Consider the following 17977-nt stretch of genomic DNA (forward strand, 5'->3'; position numbering starts at 1 on the left):
TTAATGAAATTTCTAAAAACCACCAAATTCTCCATTTACATCTCGTGATCCAAATATTAGCGACATTGTTACTATGAGTGCTAACACTGAGGACTTACTGAAGTGGCACCTAGCTTATGTAGTTATTGAGCCAGTGGGCTGCTGCATCGCATAAATCATGCCTCTCACCTATATAGTAGAAAGTTGTGGGCATGTGCTGAGAGATTTGTCAACTTTGAAATTCAATTTAGACAAGAAGACATTGCAAAAAGACGCTTGTTTTAGAGGAAAAAATAAGTCTTGACACCAACTAATTGTAGAACAGAAGTCCTTTGCTGAAAAGACTTGTGACCCATTAGTCATCATCCCAGTGAAAGCGGACATTGTACAGTAAGTGATTGTTTTATTTGGTTCGTAGTTTGTATTTCTTTTTCAGCACTTGGCAATAGCGCGACATGACGCTAAATATCTAATCAATAATGCAACATGAAGTTAAATATTTCACTAAAGTTGGATCTGCGTATCAACCTTTGTTGGTATCCAAAACTTTTAGCCCATCAATTTTATATTCAGACTTAAGGGGGAACTGCACCATTTATTTTTGATTTTTTTACATGGTAAATGGGAAGTACTTGTATAGCGCTTTTCTACCCATTTTTAAGGAGCCCAAAGCGCTTTGACAGTGTTTCCACATTCGCCCATTCACACTGATGGCGGGAGCTGCCATGCAAGGCGCTCACCAGGACCCATCAGGAGCTAGGGTGAAGTGTCTTGCTTGCCCAAGGACACAACGGACGTGACTAGGATGGTAGAAGGTGGGGATTGAACCAATAACCCTCAGATTGCTGGCACAGCCACTCTACCAACTTCGCCACGCCGTCCCTGATACATGATGACAAATAGATTTTTTTTAATGCATTCTAAATGTTAAAGGTAAATACAAGTCCCCTTACAGCAGATTCAATAAGAGATCCACTATCCCGCCCATAAAATCCGATAACCATTTAAAAAGCACCAACTATATTCAATTTACATTTTGTGACTTGAATATTAACCAAGTATTAGATATTCAAATTATAAGCACTAACGCAGACAAACTATTTATAGCGACGCCGTGATTACTTCCGGTGTGCCGATGTTTACATCGACTTAGCTGCTTCCTCGTTCCCTGGTCCCTGTAAGTTGTTTGTGGATCATAAATTATGCCTCTCACCTGGACAGAAGGCAACTGATGATATAATCCTAGAATTTGGGACATAAATGACCTTGAACTGGCGAGGACGACACGAAAAGCACTCGTTTCCCTTTGCCCCGTTTCTTCGCAAGGATTATGAGAAATGTTTGTATCTAAATGGGAATATATGAATTTCCTAGCAGTCGGCATCCTAATAACAGCAGACCTTATATACAACAGTAAGTGATGTATTCTGATTGGTTGTCATAAAGTCTGCAGTGAGCATAAGTCACAGCTGAAGTAAAGAAAGCTAACGTTGTGATGTGTTTTTGAAATTAATGCATCGTGCATGCTTAAAATGATCAAAATACGTAAATATAAACTTATTGTTAATATGGTAATTACTACATTACATATATGCTTACATCATCTATATAAAACCCTACTGGAGGTATTTTGATGTTTTTTAGGGTCTATCGGCAGAGATTAACTGCTTTCATAGGCTCCATTGTAAGCAGACTTTTGATTGCATTTATTTATTTTCTGAATGCACTAAATTGACCCTAGTGTGTGAATGTTTTCTGTGTATCTGTTTTGGCCCTGCAATGAGGTGGGGACTTGTCCAGTGTGTATCCTGCCTTCCGCCTAAATGCAGCTGAGATAGGTTCCAGAACCCCCCGCCACCCCGAACGGGACAAACGTTAGAAAATGGATGGATGGATAAAGAAATCAATTTGTCAGGTCTTTCAATATAATTTTGAGCAATAGGCACAATTCCAATAAAAGTGCAGTTCCCCTTTTAAGGTTCTGTATCATTTTTTGTCCAAAAATAGTTGTTTGCTATCATGAAGTCTGCCATGATTACTAGTAGTAGTTATTGAAAGAAAAGATGAATGTTGTGATGCGCTCTGTAAAATCAATATGTTTAAAATTATGAAAATACTTAAATATTGCATGTTATGAATGTGCATCGATAAAAGGTTTTGGGTATTGTATTAGAGCGCTGCATCGATGCAATAAATTCAATCCCCATTACCTGCATTGTTGGCCAGCTTTTGCTAGCATTTTTGTTAAAATGCATTAAAAAAGGCGTGTTCTTGTCTCACATAAGGATTGTGAAAGATGGTAAACATTCCAAAAAAGTGCATTTCCTCTGTTGTCCCTCTTGTTATCCTGTTTATTAAAGTATATGGGTGTGTTGTTCAGGATAGAGTATGAAGATCACCAGGAGTCTCTTTTGAGAACTCTGCAGCACAATGTTGGAAATCACATACAGATGGTTGGTGGCAGTGTTTTTTTTATAATTTGAATGCATGTAGTAGTTACTGTAGTCACTTATTTGCAGAACTGCCAAATGTACTAATATTTTGACCTGGCATGCACCTTTGAATTTCCATTGTGCAATTTGAATACATTTCTCCTGTTTTTTTTAATAATTTGAATGCATGTAGTAGTTACTGTAGTCACTTATTTGCAGAACTGCCAATATGTACTAATATTTTGACCTGGCATGCACCTTTGAATTTCCATTGTGCAATTTGAATACATTTCTCCTGTTTTTTTTAATAATTTGAATGCATGTAGTAGTTACTGTAGTCACTTATTTGCAGAACTGCCAATATGTACTAATATTTTGACCTGGCATGCACCTTTGAATTTCCATTGTGCAATTTGAATACATTTCTCCTATTTTAGGTACCTAGAACCAAGTTACAACAGAGTAAATGGCTAAGAAAATTAAATTAATAGATCAATAAGTCATGAAAGGATATCTACAATGCAAATGCGACAACTTGTCTGAATGGGTATATGGTAGATATAATACAGCACACATCTGAGACCTGCAAGCTTGTAAAACCGGGAGCAAAATGCTTGGCATTCTATGTTTAAAGACATGGAAATTACAATTAGGATGCCTGCACACCAAGTAAGGACAATTATTTATCTAGCAGGCAGTTACAGTTCTCACATCTAGTCGTTAATGAAAGTACCTATGCTGTTTGCGCTCCATCAAAAAAATTGAAATTAATGCCATAAATCTTCCGTCAGTAGCCAAAAGTAACCTTCTAAAATAAATGCAAACATCTATTATATATAATAAACAATAAATAATACACCAGATAATATGCATTATAATAACCTAATTTGGGAGATGCCCAAATATTACCACTTCTATTACCATGCTAAAAGTCAAGAATTTTGGTTTCTCGCAGAGTGTGTCACGTCGCATGTCAACAGTGAAAACTATCAAAATGGGGAGGTCTAAAATACGGTCCTGGCACCATAATTGGCCTGAAGCACATTTTAGAAATATAGGCACTCAAAATCTTAAGATATGTCTGTTAGGGTTTGACACATTCTCAGACCTTCCAACTTGTCCCGGTTCTCCGGAAGTTTCCCTAATATTGCCTTTGCCTACCAACATCCAAGTTAAAAAACTCCCGGATTGATGTTTTTGTGTGTGCACAAAATATTGCTTGTTTTGTCAAAATGTCAAAAGGATGACGAGGTGGTCGATCAACAGCCTATTATAACAGCAAAACACGTCAATGAAACAAACTATCCCACTTAAGTGCTTATTCAATCACGGACCCGAGGCTAAACAACAAAACCGTGAGAGTTGAACACATTTTAAGCGTTTCTGACCAAACAGTGATCTACAGGAAAGGCTGACATAGCTCTTGCCAATGCAGGGTACGTGGACAAACAAGTTAGAGGCGCTGCTTTCCGCCAATGTTAACGCATACGGCTTCACATGGCTGCAATAGCAACCATGAGTATAAGACAAAGTCAACAGCGCAATACCAGACAGAAGAGAACAGATTTAAGTGTTGAAAGGAACTCAGCGGGGCAATGTCGATAGTGTTCAAAAAAATGTTGATTAACTAAAGAACAGATTTTAAATTGAATGCAAAAATGTCAAATCTCCAAAAACAGATTGAAAAAGGATATTTTTTAAAATTGCATTGCTGAAACATGAAAAGTAACAGAAAGGTACAAAATGTGTACAAAACCAGTGAAGTTGGCAAATGGTAAATAAAAACAGAATACAACGATTTCAAATCCTTTTCAACCTTTATTCAATTGACTACATTGCAAAGACAAAATATCAACGTTGAAACTGGTAAACTTTTTTTTTGCAGATATTAGCTCATTTGGAATTTCATGCCTGCAACATGTTTGAAAAAAGCTGGTACAAGTGGCAAGAAAGACTGAGAAAGTTGAGGAATGTTCATCAAACACTTATTTTGAAAATCCTACAGGTGAACAGGCTAATTGGGAACAGGTGGGTGCCATTATTGGGTATAAAAGCAGCTTTCAAGAATTGCTCAGTCATTCACAAACAAGGATGGGGCGAGGGTCACTACTTTGTGAGCAAATGCGTGAGCATATTGTCGAGCAGTTTTAAGAACAATTCTCAACAAGCTATTGGAAGGACTTTAGGGATTTCACCATCTACGGTCCGTAACATCATTAAAATGTTCAGAGAATCTGGAGAAATCACTGCACGTAAGCGGCAATGCTGGGGACCTTCAATCCCTCAGGCGGTACTGCATCAAAAACCGACATCATAGTGTAAAGGATATCACCACACAGGCTTCACTACATCTGTAAGTGCAAGTTAAAACTTTACTATGCAAAGTGAAAGCCCTTTATCAACAACACCCAAAAGCGCTGCCTGCTTTGCCGGGCCTGAGCTCATTCCAAGATGGAGTCATGCAAAGTGTTGTGTGGTCTGAGTCCACATTTTAAATCGTTTTTGGAAACTGGACGTTGTGTCCTCCGGACCAAAGAGGTCAACCTTTGGGACTGTTAAAGGCGCAAATTTCAAAAGCAAGCATCTGTGATGGTATGGGGGTGTATTGGTGCCCAAGGCATGAGTAACTTACACATATGTGATGGCACTATTAATGCTGAAAGGCTGAGATAGGCTCCAGCACACCCTGTGACTCGGAAAGCGGTAGGAAATGGATGGTACAAAATATGGACTATAGACTGGACTCTCACACTATTATGCTAGATCCACACAACATCCATTGCACCGGTTGCCTGGGGGGGGGGATTCCCACAAATGCGGTCCCCACAAGGTTTCTCATTGGAATCTCATTGGGTTGAGTTTTTTCTTGCCCTGATGTGGGATCTGAGCCGAGGATGTCATTGTGGCTTGTGCACCCCTTTGAAACATTTGTGATTTAGGGTTAGATAAATACTCATTGATTGATTGATACAGATTTTGGAGCTTCATATGTTGCCATCCAAGCAATGTTATCATGGATGCTCCTGCTTATTTCAGAAAAACAATGCCAAGCCGCATTCTCTACCTGTTACAACCACATGGCTTTGTAGTAAAATAACACAGGTACTAGAATGGCCTGCCTGTAGTCCAGACTTGTCTCCCATTGAAAATGTGTGCCGCACATATTAAGCATCAAATACCAAAATGGAGACTACGGACTGTTAAACAACTTAAGCTGTATATCAAGCACGAATGGGAAAGAATTCCACTTGAAAAGCTTTGAAAATTGGTACCCTCTTTTCCCAAACGTTTACTGAGTGTTGTTAAAAGTAAAGGCCATATCACACAGTGGTAAAAATGCCCCTGTGCCAACTTTTTTGCAATGCTGCTGCCATTAAATTAAAAGTTTGTGATTAATTAAAAAAAAAAAAAAAATCTCAGTTTGAACATTAGCTAGTCTTTGCAGTGTACTCAATTGAACATAGTTTTAAAAGGATTTGTATATCATTGTATTCTGTTTTTATTTACGATCTACACAACATGCCAACTTCACTGAATTTGGGTTTTGTACATGAACGAGGACCTCACTAAACGCAATGCTGTACACGACTTGAGAAAACGGGATGATTCTGGGAACCTGGAGTACAAACTGCAAAATCTACATCTAAGTGATTAGAGGTTCTGAAACAAGAGTACTTGTTTTCAAACACATCAAGGATCTGGACAAATATTGATGCTCCAAGCACTATTAAGACAACAATAATAATCTAACCAAAAACAAACATTGACATTTAACTACGACAACTAGACAATTAGTTTTATTAGATTGCAAACAAGTGTTGGCAGTTCTGAAATTAATGAATTGTATTTTACTAATTGTACCAAAAACATGATGCTTTTTATGCTGTACTTGTGTTCAAAGTTAATTAAATATGGTTAACTTTGCATTATCACACTTTTCAGGTGGTGGTGGTCCTCAGCAGTAACAGGAAGGACAAATACGACAGTGTTAAGAAATACCTCTGTGTAGAGTGCCCCACTCCCAGCCAATGTGTGGTGGCCCGGACCCTCGGCCGACCTCAGGCCCTCATGACCATTGCCACAAAGATTGCACTGCAGATGGCCTGTAAAATTGGAGGAGAGCTTTGGAGTGTGGAAATCCCTGTAAGTAAGACTGGATTGTAATTGCAGGGTTAGATGTCCATTTTTTTTTATAAGATTATCTGACATTTTTGGCTGGCCGTATCCAAGTAGTATGAGTTTTTTTAGGTAAGTGAACGTTATGTAATGTCACAATGCGCATGGACAGATGCCAAGTAAGTGTCCAAACAAGTGTCAACTCTGGGTTGGGACATCACCCAGATTATACAATAATATATATGTACCGACTTCAAACAATTAGAATGTGCATTACTTTGCTTGGCTACTGCTATGCTTTTTCTGTAGTTGGGATTGAACATTTGGCAGACTTGAATATGCTGTCCAGGACTCACCTCCATTTAAGTAAAACAAAAAGTGAATTATATTTATATAGCACTTTTCTCTTGTGACATAAAGAGCTTTTACATAGTGAAACCCAATATCTAAGTTATATTTGAACCAGTGTGGGTGGCACTGGGAGCAGGTGGGTAAAGCGTCTTGCCCAAGGACACAACGGCAGTGACTAGGATGGCGGAAGCGGGGATTGAACCTTGAACCCTCAAGTTGCTGGCACGGCCACTCTACCAATTGAGCTATACCGCTGTAACGTGCTTTATTTACATTTTGACAACAAAATTGCATTGTATCCAAATATTGCTATTTAGCATATTTTAAATATGCAAGCGAGTACCGTATTTTTCAGACTATAAGTCGCAGTTTTTTTTCATAGTTTGGTCGAGGATGCGACATATACTCCGGAGCGATTTATGTCTGAAATTATTAAATATTATGTATCTCATTCACGGAAGAGACGAAGAAAATGTCAGCAATCGTCACATACACGTCAACCAATAATGATTCGGCGGGGGAGGGTCATGGCAGAAGTGCATTGTGAGTCATGGAATGCTAACTGCTATATGCTACTGACGTAGCTATTAAAATGGATAATTTCATCGTTGGCAGGGCTGAACAAAAATTGTACCGAAAAAGACAATCATGTACTGCAGATTACAAGCTGGACGTAGAGAAATATGCAGCAGAAGACAAGAGGAAGCAGCGCATACCTTTTGAAGTTGGCAGAGTTGTTTAGAAGCGATATCGAGGAAGAAGATTTCATGGGATTTATCGATTAGGAGTGACAGATTGTTTGGTAAACGTATAGCATGTTCTATATGTTAAAGTTATTTGAATGACTCTTAACCATAATGTTACGTTAACATACCAGGCACATTCTCAGTTGGTTATTTATGCGTCATATAACGTACACTTATTCCGCCTGTTGTTCACTATTCTTCATTTATTTTAAATTGCCTTTCAAATGTCTATTCTTGGTGTTGGATTTTATCAAATAAATTTCCCCCAAAAATGCGAAGTATATGTTTTTTTCCTTCTTTATTATGCATTTTTGGCCGGTGCGACGTATACTCCGGAGCGATTTATAATCCGAAAAATACGGTAATAACCTGTAATTAGTCAAGATTAATTAAGAGTGATTAATCGGATTTACAAAATTACTAATTTGACAGCCCTAATTTACAGTGTATATATAATTTTTTTATTTTTCTTGTGGTGGCCTTGAATTTGTGGCGACCCGCCACGAATAAATAACTATATGGGAAACTGATTATTCTTATGTCATATATGCCTGAGAACCAGCATCCTCTGTAATGGATATTTGAATTGTACATATTTTGTCAGCATTACTAACTCAAATCTCCAAACCCTCCGGCAGATGTTTAACTCTGCTAAGCATGTGGTCTACATAAAACACACAAAGACAAATATATGTTTCAAAGGGCCAATTTATTTTGGGCCAGAAAAAATTTACAAACCTATTTTAAATAGCTGCAACATAACATAAACTGCATAAAAACATGTCACAACATAGCTGTAAACCTGGCTTCACCCCGGGAAGGCACACATGACATGATTATATGTCATGTCACTATATACAGCACACATACTAGTATAGACAAAGCCTAACCAGGCGTTTTTTTCCCCTAAGGAATTGTGAAATATAATCATGTCTTCAGGAGATCAACACTGTACTGAAGCCCAGAACACTGCGCATTTCCCACGTTTTAGTTTAGGGCAAAGAAAAGACTGGCCTGGCCCACTAGGATCCCTCTTTATGTTTGTGAACTTTATAGTCTATACATTTAGAGTGATGTGATATTCAAACACTCTAGAGGTCTAGAATGAAAGAGTATATAAGATAATTGACAGAGTGTGGACCTTCAGTGCTGAATGATGAGCAGAAGCAGAGTTTGAAGTGTCTTCTTTAGCTTGCTTTGCATTTTTATGTGCTCACTGTCTCCAGGAACTTAAAAAATGTTTTCGTGCCATTTGCTGTTTGACGCCCGCTATCATGCTAATTAGCTGCCCGAAAGCGGGTGACCCCACTGTAGAATTAGCCTGCATGTCTTCTACCACATATGCTGCAATGGCTCTATCAATGTTGTCCTGGCTAGTAGTCTCTCCGTTAAAATCCTTAGGCGGTGGTGGAGGTGATGTGGCATTGGAGTCTGTCTCTCTTTACTTACTTAGTCGATGCATGTTGCTTTTGTAGCTGTTTCAGCAGATTTTAATTGCCGTTTCTGCCCGAAAGCGGGTGACCCCACTGTAGAATTAGCCTGCATGTCTTCTAGCACAGTGGTCCCCAACCACCGGTCCCGGGCCGCAGAATAATTTTTTATAAACCTTTTTTTTTTTTTTATCAACATAAAAAACACAATATACACTTACAAATAGTGCATCAACCACAAAAAGCTCCCTTTTTCATGACAAAAACGTCCCTTTTTCATGACAAAGAAGAAAGAAAAAAAAAGTTACTGAATATTAAAAAAAACAGTTACGATGACGTTACAGTAGCGCGTTACAAAGTAACGCGTTTGTCCCAGCACTGGTCTTCAGTGGCTTACAAATTATATTTCGTTGTTAACATTTTAATCAGATAATTTAATCAATTCAACCATTCAAGTACCCATTGAACTGGTTTTAAAACAAAGTGGGTTCATTTTGGGTCTTCCAGTACTTGTTAAGCATGTGTTTTTATATACCAAAATCCAAGTTGATTTCTATGAAACGGTTTGAAATATTAAAAATATAAAAAATTCCAATGGTAATCAAAGAATAATTCTGACATTTTTGCTAATCTGCATGATTATTAAAAAGGGGTCCTTTTTAAATGTTAAATGGTTCCTTTTGTGCAGCTCAAGCAGCTCATGATTGTGGGCATTGACTGCTACCATGATACATCTTCGCAGAAGAGGTCCATTGGTGCGCTGGTGGCTAGTCTCAACCAGAATATGAGCAGGTTTGGGAAATCACAATAGCCTGACAATCTGTCTTGCTTAAACCTGTGCAAAAGTGACTTGGAAAGGATAACTTATTTGTTTATCAAGGTGGTACTCAAAGGTCAAACTGCAAAACAAAGGGCAAGAAATTATGGACGGGCTGAAGATGGCCTTTGCTGGTAAGTTTATTAAAAACAACTTCCAAAATAAGATTCCCACTGCTAGTATATTACTTCTTTACCTGCAGGTGCACTCAAAGACTACTACAAATTCAACAAATGCCTTCCAACACGTATCATTGTGTATCGTGATGGAGTGGGAGACGGCCAGCTGCACAGTGTGGTCGACCACGAGGTCACTCAGATCATCGACTCCATCAAAACCATGGGTCAAGAATACATGCAAGTGTCTTAATATGACCTTGAAACCTCAGTGCCCATTCCGCACATACTGTATCTCACAACTTCTCAATTTCTGCAGGCCAAAGCTGACCGTGGTGGTGGTGAAGAAGCGCATTAGCTGCAGGTTCTTTGAGTACAGCAATGCAAATATGTACAACCCACCTCCAGGAACTGTTGTCGACTCTGCAGTCACCCGTCCAGAATGGTAGCCTGTTTTTCTTTTAAGTCCTATCTTTTCTCTTAAGATAGATTCTAATAACTTTGTACACAACCAAGTGGTCTTTGTCAGAGTGGTGTAACATCGGTCAATGACTTGCTAGTTAATCTTTTGCCACACAAATATCTGATCAGTGTGGGTATTTCATAAATGTACACAACCTAGTGTTTTGACAAAAGTACTAATCCTAAATGGACAATCATACATTTTGCCAGGTATGACTTCTACATTGTGAGCCAGGCAGTCAACTTTGGAAGTGTTTCTCCAACCCACTACAATGTTGTGTATGACACCAGTGGACTCAAGCCTGATCACATGCAGCGGCTTACGTACAAGCTTTGCCACATGTACTACAACTGGCAGGCAAGTCACCTGTGTTTTTGCCTGTGAAAGAAGGTTAAGATATTTAGAGAGAAACTCGTTCAGTGTTATATGGAGCATCCTCGAACCTGCTCTGCGGTAAAACAGCGACAACTGATTTAATGTTACAAAACTCTTAACTAGTTTGCTGTTTAATATTGACAATGTTTTTCTGAAATATAGTCGACAGTCCTATTTCCTAATCACTCCTACCACACCCTTGTCAATAGAAAAAAATGACTCACATATCTACGTTTTTTTGCATTAGTTCTAATTATTCTGAACATTGTGTTTTAGGGGGTAATTGCAGTACCTGCTCCCTGCCAGTATGCCCACAAGTTGGCCTTCCTGGTAGGTCAAAGCATCCACAAGGAGCCAAATATGGAGCTGGATAACCTCCTCTTTTATTTGTAGAAGAAAGAGTGCTCGTTTGCCTCAATCAGTTGTTCGACCTTCTTGTTTTTAGTTTGTAAGGCAAATGAAAGGGTTTTATTTTGGTATGTTAAGCAGAGCTCTCTTACATTTCATACTGTCGTTGTCCAACAGATATAGTTTTGTTTAAAGCAAAAAGAGTTGGTACAATTTTTTTTTTTGCTTTGTTCATGAGCCATCAATACATCGCAACTGGTCTGTATAAATTCCTATAAGTTTATGCGTATAATAAGTAGGACAGCTCCAATACTGACAAGCTGGTGGTGGATCCAAAGTCTTTATTTTATTAAGAGATGATACTACTTATGGACTATTATGCAAAAGTCTACAAATATATTTGCTCTGAACAGTCCAGTTGTGATTAAGTTAGCACTTTGAGAAAACAATCACCTGAAAAATGTCAATATTCACAGGAATGCTCTGGATAATGTCTAGCTTAAGTTGCTCAAATTAACATTTTTCTTCAATAAAATATCTCAAAGCAGTGTCATATTTTGAGTTGAATCAATCAGACTTGCAAATATTACAAAATATCAAATTTATTTAGCTTGTTTTAAAAAAAAGATTGCACATGCACACCCACACAGTAGTTTGTAACCATGAATATAGGCTGATTATTCTTATGATAAAGCTAGCACACATTGCAAACAAAAAGGTCTTCAAGACACCATGGGAAACACTTGTACTGCTTGATTATAAAGTGAATGTACAAAAAAGGCAATTTGAAAATCAAGTATAAACATTTACAATTTACAAAAGAGCATCAGTCACACAAATTGATAGGAAGCGATGTGAACTGAGACATAGGTACAAGGGTGTAGGTGGACATGGCTGGCCAGAAAGTCTTTATTTACCACAATGTGCATTCATATCTCTCATTTCTTTTGGCAGTTTTAAGTCAATGCAAGTGTACAGGACACACCTTTATAGATGCTTGGGGATTAATTTATAGGAATGGCTAAATACAATGTTTTTCATTTGATCGTACATTCACTACATACAGTATAAGGAGCTGTGGCTATGTATAGAGTTACAGTACTTATAACCTGCACCATGACTGAGTGACTGATTAAACCTTTCCAATTAAGTGGATTGGGGTTTAGGTGAGAGGTGCTGTAAAGAGGTAGGTGAACTACAATGTTTATCTAATCTCCAGTATTACTTCTACTTGCTGTCAGCTATTAAAAAGGTATGAATTTCAGGTGTAAAACTCGCTGACAGTTTATTTTTTTGCATTTTGGAAGTTATTGGATGAATAGTAATGTCACAATAGATAATACAAGTGTGACCTTTAAAAAAAAAAAAATTAAACAGCTTCTTTCACTCTCGAATGTAGCAGAATGTGTTAATTAACCAAAGATCCTGAAATTATCCACCTTTTAGTTCAAAACACTAAAGCAATACTGTAATACCTGTTCACACAACATCCCACAGCCCAATATTTGTTTACAAATTGTCTGCTGTAACAGGATACTTGCCTGACAGCATCAAATGCTTTCAACACAGGACAACAAGTGACACTTCTGTCTCGAAGTCTGCGCTGTCACACAGGTGCCATCCTGCCTCAATAATTTGTTGCCCTTAATTCCATGTTGCTGTTGTTCGTGTAGCGGATAGGGACTCATTTGTGATATTAAGGCAAGTATATGGAGGTTTGACCTGTGTGATGTTGGACTTCAGCAGTAAGGAGATAACCCTGCTCCTCATTCCGAGTGCTTGCTTTGATAGTAAGCAAAACGGCGTGTTGGCCATACTGTGCGAAGGCACACGTTTCACTTTCCTTGAGGGATTTTCCCGCTAGGTATGGGTCAGGAGGGCAGGTGCTGATGTGAAACATGCATTATGCATCTGAGGTAAGGATCCACACTGGAGTCTCAGTAAAAATGAGATGTAATATTTAAAAGTAAGAAAGCTCAAGAATTAATGCCGCCTGTTCACTTGCAGTATGTGTAGGTCAAGGTGTTAACAGCGTCGAGCAACAGCTTCTTCCCTCCGCAGTGAAGTTCCTTTATCTTTTTGGAGGCGTGTATGTCCAGAGGGGCCCTGATGGTACTGCATGATGTGTGGACGCACGGTCGGCGAGCCTGCTCTTCTGGGCGGACCTGAATCGTCCCATGGAACCTAAAGGAAGATCCACAGGGGATAGTTGAGGGTGTTAAAAAGTCAGCTGTCACACCAAAAGCTCCGTTCTACTTCTTACAAGCATTCCAAGGCTCCACCCACCCTGTCTGCCAGGTACAAACACACTGCTTGTCTTTGTTTCTGAATGAAGCTGCCTCAACAAAAGAAAACACGTGTTGCATCCACTAGGACCACCTTTTTTCAAATGAAGGCAGCCACTTACACAAATACACTTTGCATTTGGAGAACAAGAGGGACAAATCACAACGATTTCTTTAATTGATTTCTCTATAGAGACTGCAGATACAACTGGGTTACAGAGGGATCCTTTTCTGTAATCATAAGCTAAAAGGCTCCCTTAAATTGCACTGTATAAATATACTTTCTAATTTGTCTAAAATACATTTAGGTTAAAATAATTCAGTGTGTGAGTGTATTGCTACTTTTGGAGCACATTCAACACTGCAGGCAGCATGGCTCCCACAGGCTAAATTGGGGCCCTCTGTGAAATTTTATTTATACACTTATGTGAACCAATTTTTTGAAATTCAATAAATCAAACTTAAATTTTATTTGTTTGAAAACAAATACATAGGGACTATATTGCTGTCTTTTCTTTGTGAATAATGTTAATTTCAACATTAAAACATACATTTTAAAACCATCCCAAATTTAATTTGGTTATTAATGTTTGATTAGAGTAACTTGAGAATAATATTCTAATCATTGACTAAGGAGGAACATATTTGCTGTACAATTTCATATGGAGTGCGACGTCATTCATCATTCATTTAGTCACAATAACCTTGATATTATATTCTGATATTCCATCTCTAGTGCGTTTTATCATTCTCTCCGCACATAATTTGTATTGGCTAAGGATTTCCAAAGTGCAATCTGGGGAACATTTTGGCTCCACGGCTCTTTGGTTTTGGCCTTCGGCATACTTATACATAATTTAACATGCATTACATATCTATTAATAGGTATTACACCCATTGTATTTGTCTATAAAACAACTAAGATGCAGATGTTTAGTTAAACTAGTTTAGCATTTATTGATCAAAATTACATCAGCTTCAGCATCTGTCTCTTTATTACAGTGTCCTACAAGAAGTTAACATACTCATGTAAGTGTGTTTTTAACTGATATATTTTGATTTTAGCAGGGCAAGGAGGAGTGCAAGATTGCCTTTTAGCTTAGCATGGGTTACAGTAGGAGACACACATTGTCATGTACACCACTCGGAGGAGAAGCAACTGAAGATACCACACGTCTTGTCTAATGCATTGGGTAGGGCTACTGTCACCTAGCAACATACAGTATAAGCCTTAGCACTGCCTGGAGTTATAGGAGCATTAAAATAATATAAAGTGGTGGTATGTGTTGCATACCCAGAAACTAAGGGTACCCATGTCATCTGCATTAGACGAGGGGAGCGTTATCTTGTATCCTCAGTTGCTCACTTACGTGACGGAAACAGAGCCTTTAAGGTGTGAAATGAACGCTCTTCTTCTGTATTGCCAAGCAGGTGAGGAAAAGAAATAAAAATAAAATATAGATGGTGACGGCATTTCAATAGTTGGCACGGTGAAAATGTTGAATTACAACACAGAAAAATATTTTGATGCGTTTTTTCCCGAGACAATTGCATTGTCCCTAATACAGAAAAAATAACATCACATTTAATAGAATTATTTCAGGCGGTACTTAAACGTACGGATAAAATATGATTAAATACAAAAATGTGACTATCGTCTTAAATACTGGCCTACACGCCACATCTATCAGAACTTACAACCGTATTAGTAACAATTCAAACAAATGTCCGTTGTAAGGGGAACTGCACTTTTTTTGGAATCATTTACATCATTACAATCATTCACGTTATGAGTGAAAGAAAACATGTCTTATTATTTTAAGATTAAAGATGATAAACGCTTTTAAGATGTGGCTAATGGGAGTCACCATTGTAGGCTTCAAAGCCCTCTAAAACAACTTACAAACCCTCCAATGTGTTGTACAGTATACTCGCAAGTATACATATGTCGTAACAGGCACATTCAAAAGATGTAATGTGCACAATATTTACCTTATTTTGGTCATTTTAAGCATTACTGGAAATTATTTCCTCAGCGCATTTACATAGTATTGCACTTCCGGCAATAAATGCATGTGTTTTAATCTTGGCAGACTTGGTAATAGATGATGAAGATAGATATTTTTGGACGAATGAAGAATCATGTGGAAGGTGGAACTGTGAAATGCTGAACTTGGAGCCAAGCTATGCTGACATAAATGGCATGATTACCCAGAATCGACTGGAAACGTCCCAGGCCAGCTTTACCAAACAACTATCGAGAGTCACTGTAAAATTTTATGATACATGCAGCATGTCATGCTTGTTATTACGACATATGCTGTCTTGTTAGCTGCATACAAACAAAACATGAAATGTGGGTTATTATTCTACAGATACATAATGATCGTGTTTTTCAGTCAGTACAGATTGGTGTCATAGTGCGTCAAGTTGTTACAAACTCAAAAGCTAGCTCATGGCTAATGCTGTAGCATGCCTCCTCAAGGCGATGTGTTACTCTGCTAGATAAACAGTACCTCAGTGTTCACTCTTACAATAACAATGTTGCTACAGATTGATTCTTATACAGGTTACGGAACGTAAATTAAGTATTGTTAGTGGTTTTTGGATTCTTTTTTTAAGTGACTAAGAGGCAGAATCGATTCCTCCCATTTGCTGCATTGCTTGCCACTTAGACAAGCCCATTATTATGAATTAAATTGCAAGAACAATTTTTGTTTTGGTTTTCTTGTCTTTCATAAGGATTGTGAACGATGAGCAAAAATGGTGCAGTTCCCCTTATTTTTATTTTAAATACATACATATAGTATAAAAATTGCAAAGGTAACACCATTAACATAAAAATATTAGTTCTGTCAACATTAATTTTTATTGACTGTATTTATTTACAGTTAAAATGTCAATGCACTTTGACCAATGAGAGACACTGGCCCACACACACACACACACACACAGGATAAGAGAAACCAAAATGAGGCTTGCTAGTACTGCAAATGAGCATGTACCCTTTTGGTCTTTATTCGTGTAGGCGTGTCCTGGGGGTATCGAGATGGTGAGTCCGTGAGAAAAACCTCCACATCATCAGGCACTTCTTCTAGAAAGTTGGAAGGAACAAGTCCATTGTGTCCGTTGAGCTCACCCTGAAGAACATAGAAGGATGTCAGTCACGTTTAAGTGACATTCGTTTTATGACCTTCTGTGCTGTTAGTGGTTATGAACGCCGTCCTGTAAATTGTGTAAAAAACAAAACAAAAAAAACAACACATTTTTATTCAAGATGTTTCCCACATGCAGCAACATTGTTTTGTAAGTATTTAAAATTTAGTATTATCTGACAATGCAACAATTATAATGAATTAAATGTGACATTTAACCATGGAGGCGTGTCATATTTATCAAACAATCTTGTCTTAATACTTCAAACAAGCCGTTTGGAATTTTCCCCATTTTGTGACGTTTTCCATATAGGTAAATTCGGCGGATCTCTTCATATTTGGTAAAGTTTTACTTGAAGTGCTTTGCGCAGGTCCGCCATTGTAGTCAAAAGGTTTCTTCTGTTTCTCTTATCTTGCTGTGGTGCAGACTGGCTTGTACAGTACACACATTCTTCAATGTTGCCATTTCAAATAAGGGGTATCAAATAGTTTCAACTTGTGTATCTGAAGCTTTTAAGATACACATAAAACAAAACGGCGTATTTTGAAGAGACGGTCAGAAAGTGACTTAAAGATTGCTTTGTAAAACATAATTATGCAAAAATGTTATCAAAGAACCATCATTACATGCTATTTAGACCACACAGAATTGTTCCTAACATAGAAAACAATATGACCTCTTAAGACATTTCTCAGACATGTTTGTTAAAAATCAAAATATCTGCCTGTCACTGACGTATTTCAAATCATGTTATCTTATCAGTTTGTGTGTAAAAAAATGTTTTGATAAAATCAAATGCACAGACAAATGTATTAATAAATATAAAATGGAATTGTATACAATGAATTAGGCATTTATCAATTGTTTCATGTAATGTACAAGATACATTTGTGGGAGTAAATGCCTACAACAGCAACTTTTGGTTCTTAAACCTTAGAATTTTGCATGCTTATATTGTTAACCTGTGTACCAAGTTTTTGTTGTAATTTTAACATCAACTTATCAAGAACATTGAGAGGGAAATTTGCCTCTGGCAATAATCCTACATATTTCCATGTCAAATGTTCAGTAATATATATTGTCCCTTTTTTTTAAATCTGAGGCGTCTAAAAACAATATTGTATAATTACTGTGACAATCGGCCCTCAATGTAAACAAGTTCGACACCCCTTCTCGAGACCAGGGTTATTTAACTAAATGGTTTTCTGGTCCCAAAATGTTCTGGTGCCAACTTCTCCCTTCACTATTATCCTTAATTTTTGAACCAGCGTCGTCTGTTGTGGCTTGATGATGACGTGTAGTGGAGGTTAAAATGTCAATTTCTAAAAGCTTTCACTGGTCCAAGTTCCTCAACAGTAGCACT

General features: G+C 37.8%; 2 protein-coding genes across 20 annotated transcripts in view; one reads left to right on the forward strand and one right to left on the reverse strand.

Annotated features, from left to right (window-relative positions):
- piwil1 (piwi-like RNA-mediated gene silencing 1) overlaps window positions 1-11730 on the forward strand; it is a 41883-nt gene extending 30153 nt beyond the window's left edge. Inside the window, exons 14-21 of one of the 2 annotated variants that reach the window (XM_061906915.1) lie at window positions 2360-2432; window positions 6354-6554; window positions 9743-9846; window positions 9935-10005; window positions 10074-10227; window positions 10307-10432; window positions 10660-10807; window positions 11102-11729. In XM_061906915.1, coding sequence (XP_061762899.1) covers window positions 2360-2432; window positions 6354-6554; window positions 9743-9846; window positions 9935-10005; window positions 10074-10227; window positions 10307-10432; window positions 10660-10807; window positions 11102-11218 — 994 coding nt within the window. In that variant the 3' untranslated portion in view covers window positions 11219-11729. Of the gene's footprint in view, window positions 1-2359; window positions 2433-6353; window positions 6555-9742; window positions 9847-9934; window positions 10006-10073; window positions 10228-10306; window positions 10433-10659; window positions 10808-11101 lie in introns of both variants that reach the window. The other variant, XM_061906916.1, reaches the window with a different exon arrangement.
- A 29-nt stretch (window positions 11731-11759) lies between these two features.
- Window positions 11760-17977, reverse strand: part of rimbp2b (RIMS binding protein 2b) — a 329543-nt gene continuing 323325 nt past the window's right edge. For 14 of the 18 annotated variants that reach the window (XM_061906907.1, XM_061906903.1, XM_061906908.1 and 11 more), the window contains 2 exons: window positions 16464-16598; window positions 11760-13357 (listed from right to left, as the gene is read on the reverse strand). In XM_061906907.1, coding sequence (XP_061762891.1) covers window positions 13199-13357; window positions 16464-16598 — 294 coding nt within the window. In that variant the 3' untranslated portion in view covers window positions 11760-13198. Of the gene's footprint in view, window positions 13358-13436; window positions 13509-14828; window positions 14874-16463; window positions 16599-17977 lie in introns of all 18 variants that reach the window. The other 4 variants (XM_061906906.1, XM_061906905.1, XR_009807576.1 and 1 more) reach the window with 3 other exon arrangements.

Source organism: Nerophis ophidion, linkage group LG07 (genome assembly GCF_033978795.1).
Source record: "Nerophis ophidion isolate RoL-2023_Sa linkage group LG07, RoL_Noph_v1.0, whole genome shotgun sequence".
Classification (NCBI taxonomy): Eukaryota; Metazoa; Chordata; class Actinopteri; order Syngnathiformes; family Syngnathidae; genus Nerophis; species Nerophis ophidion.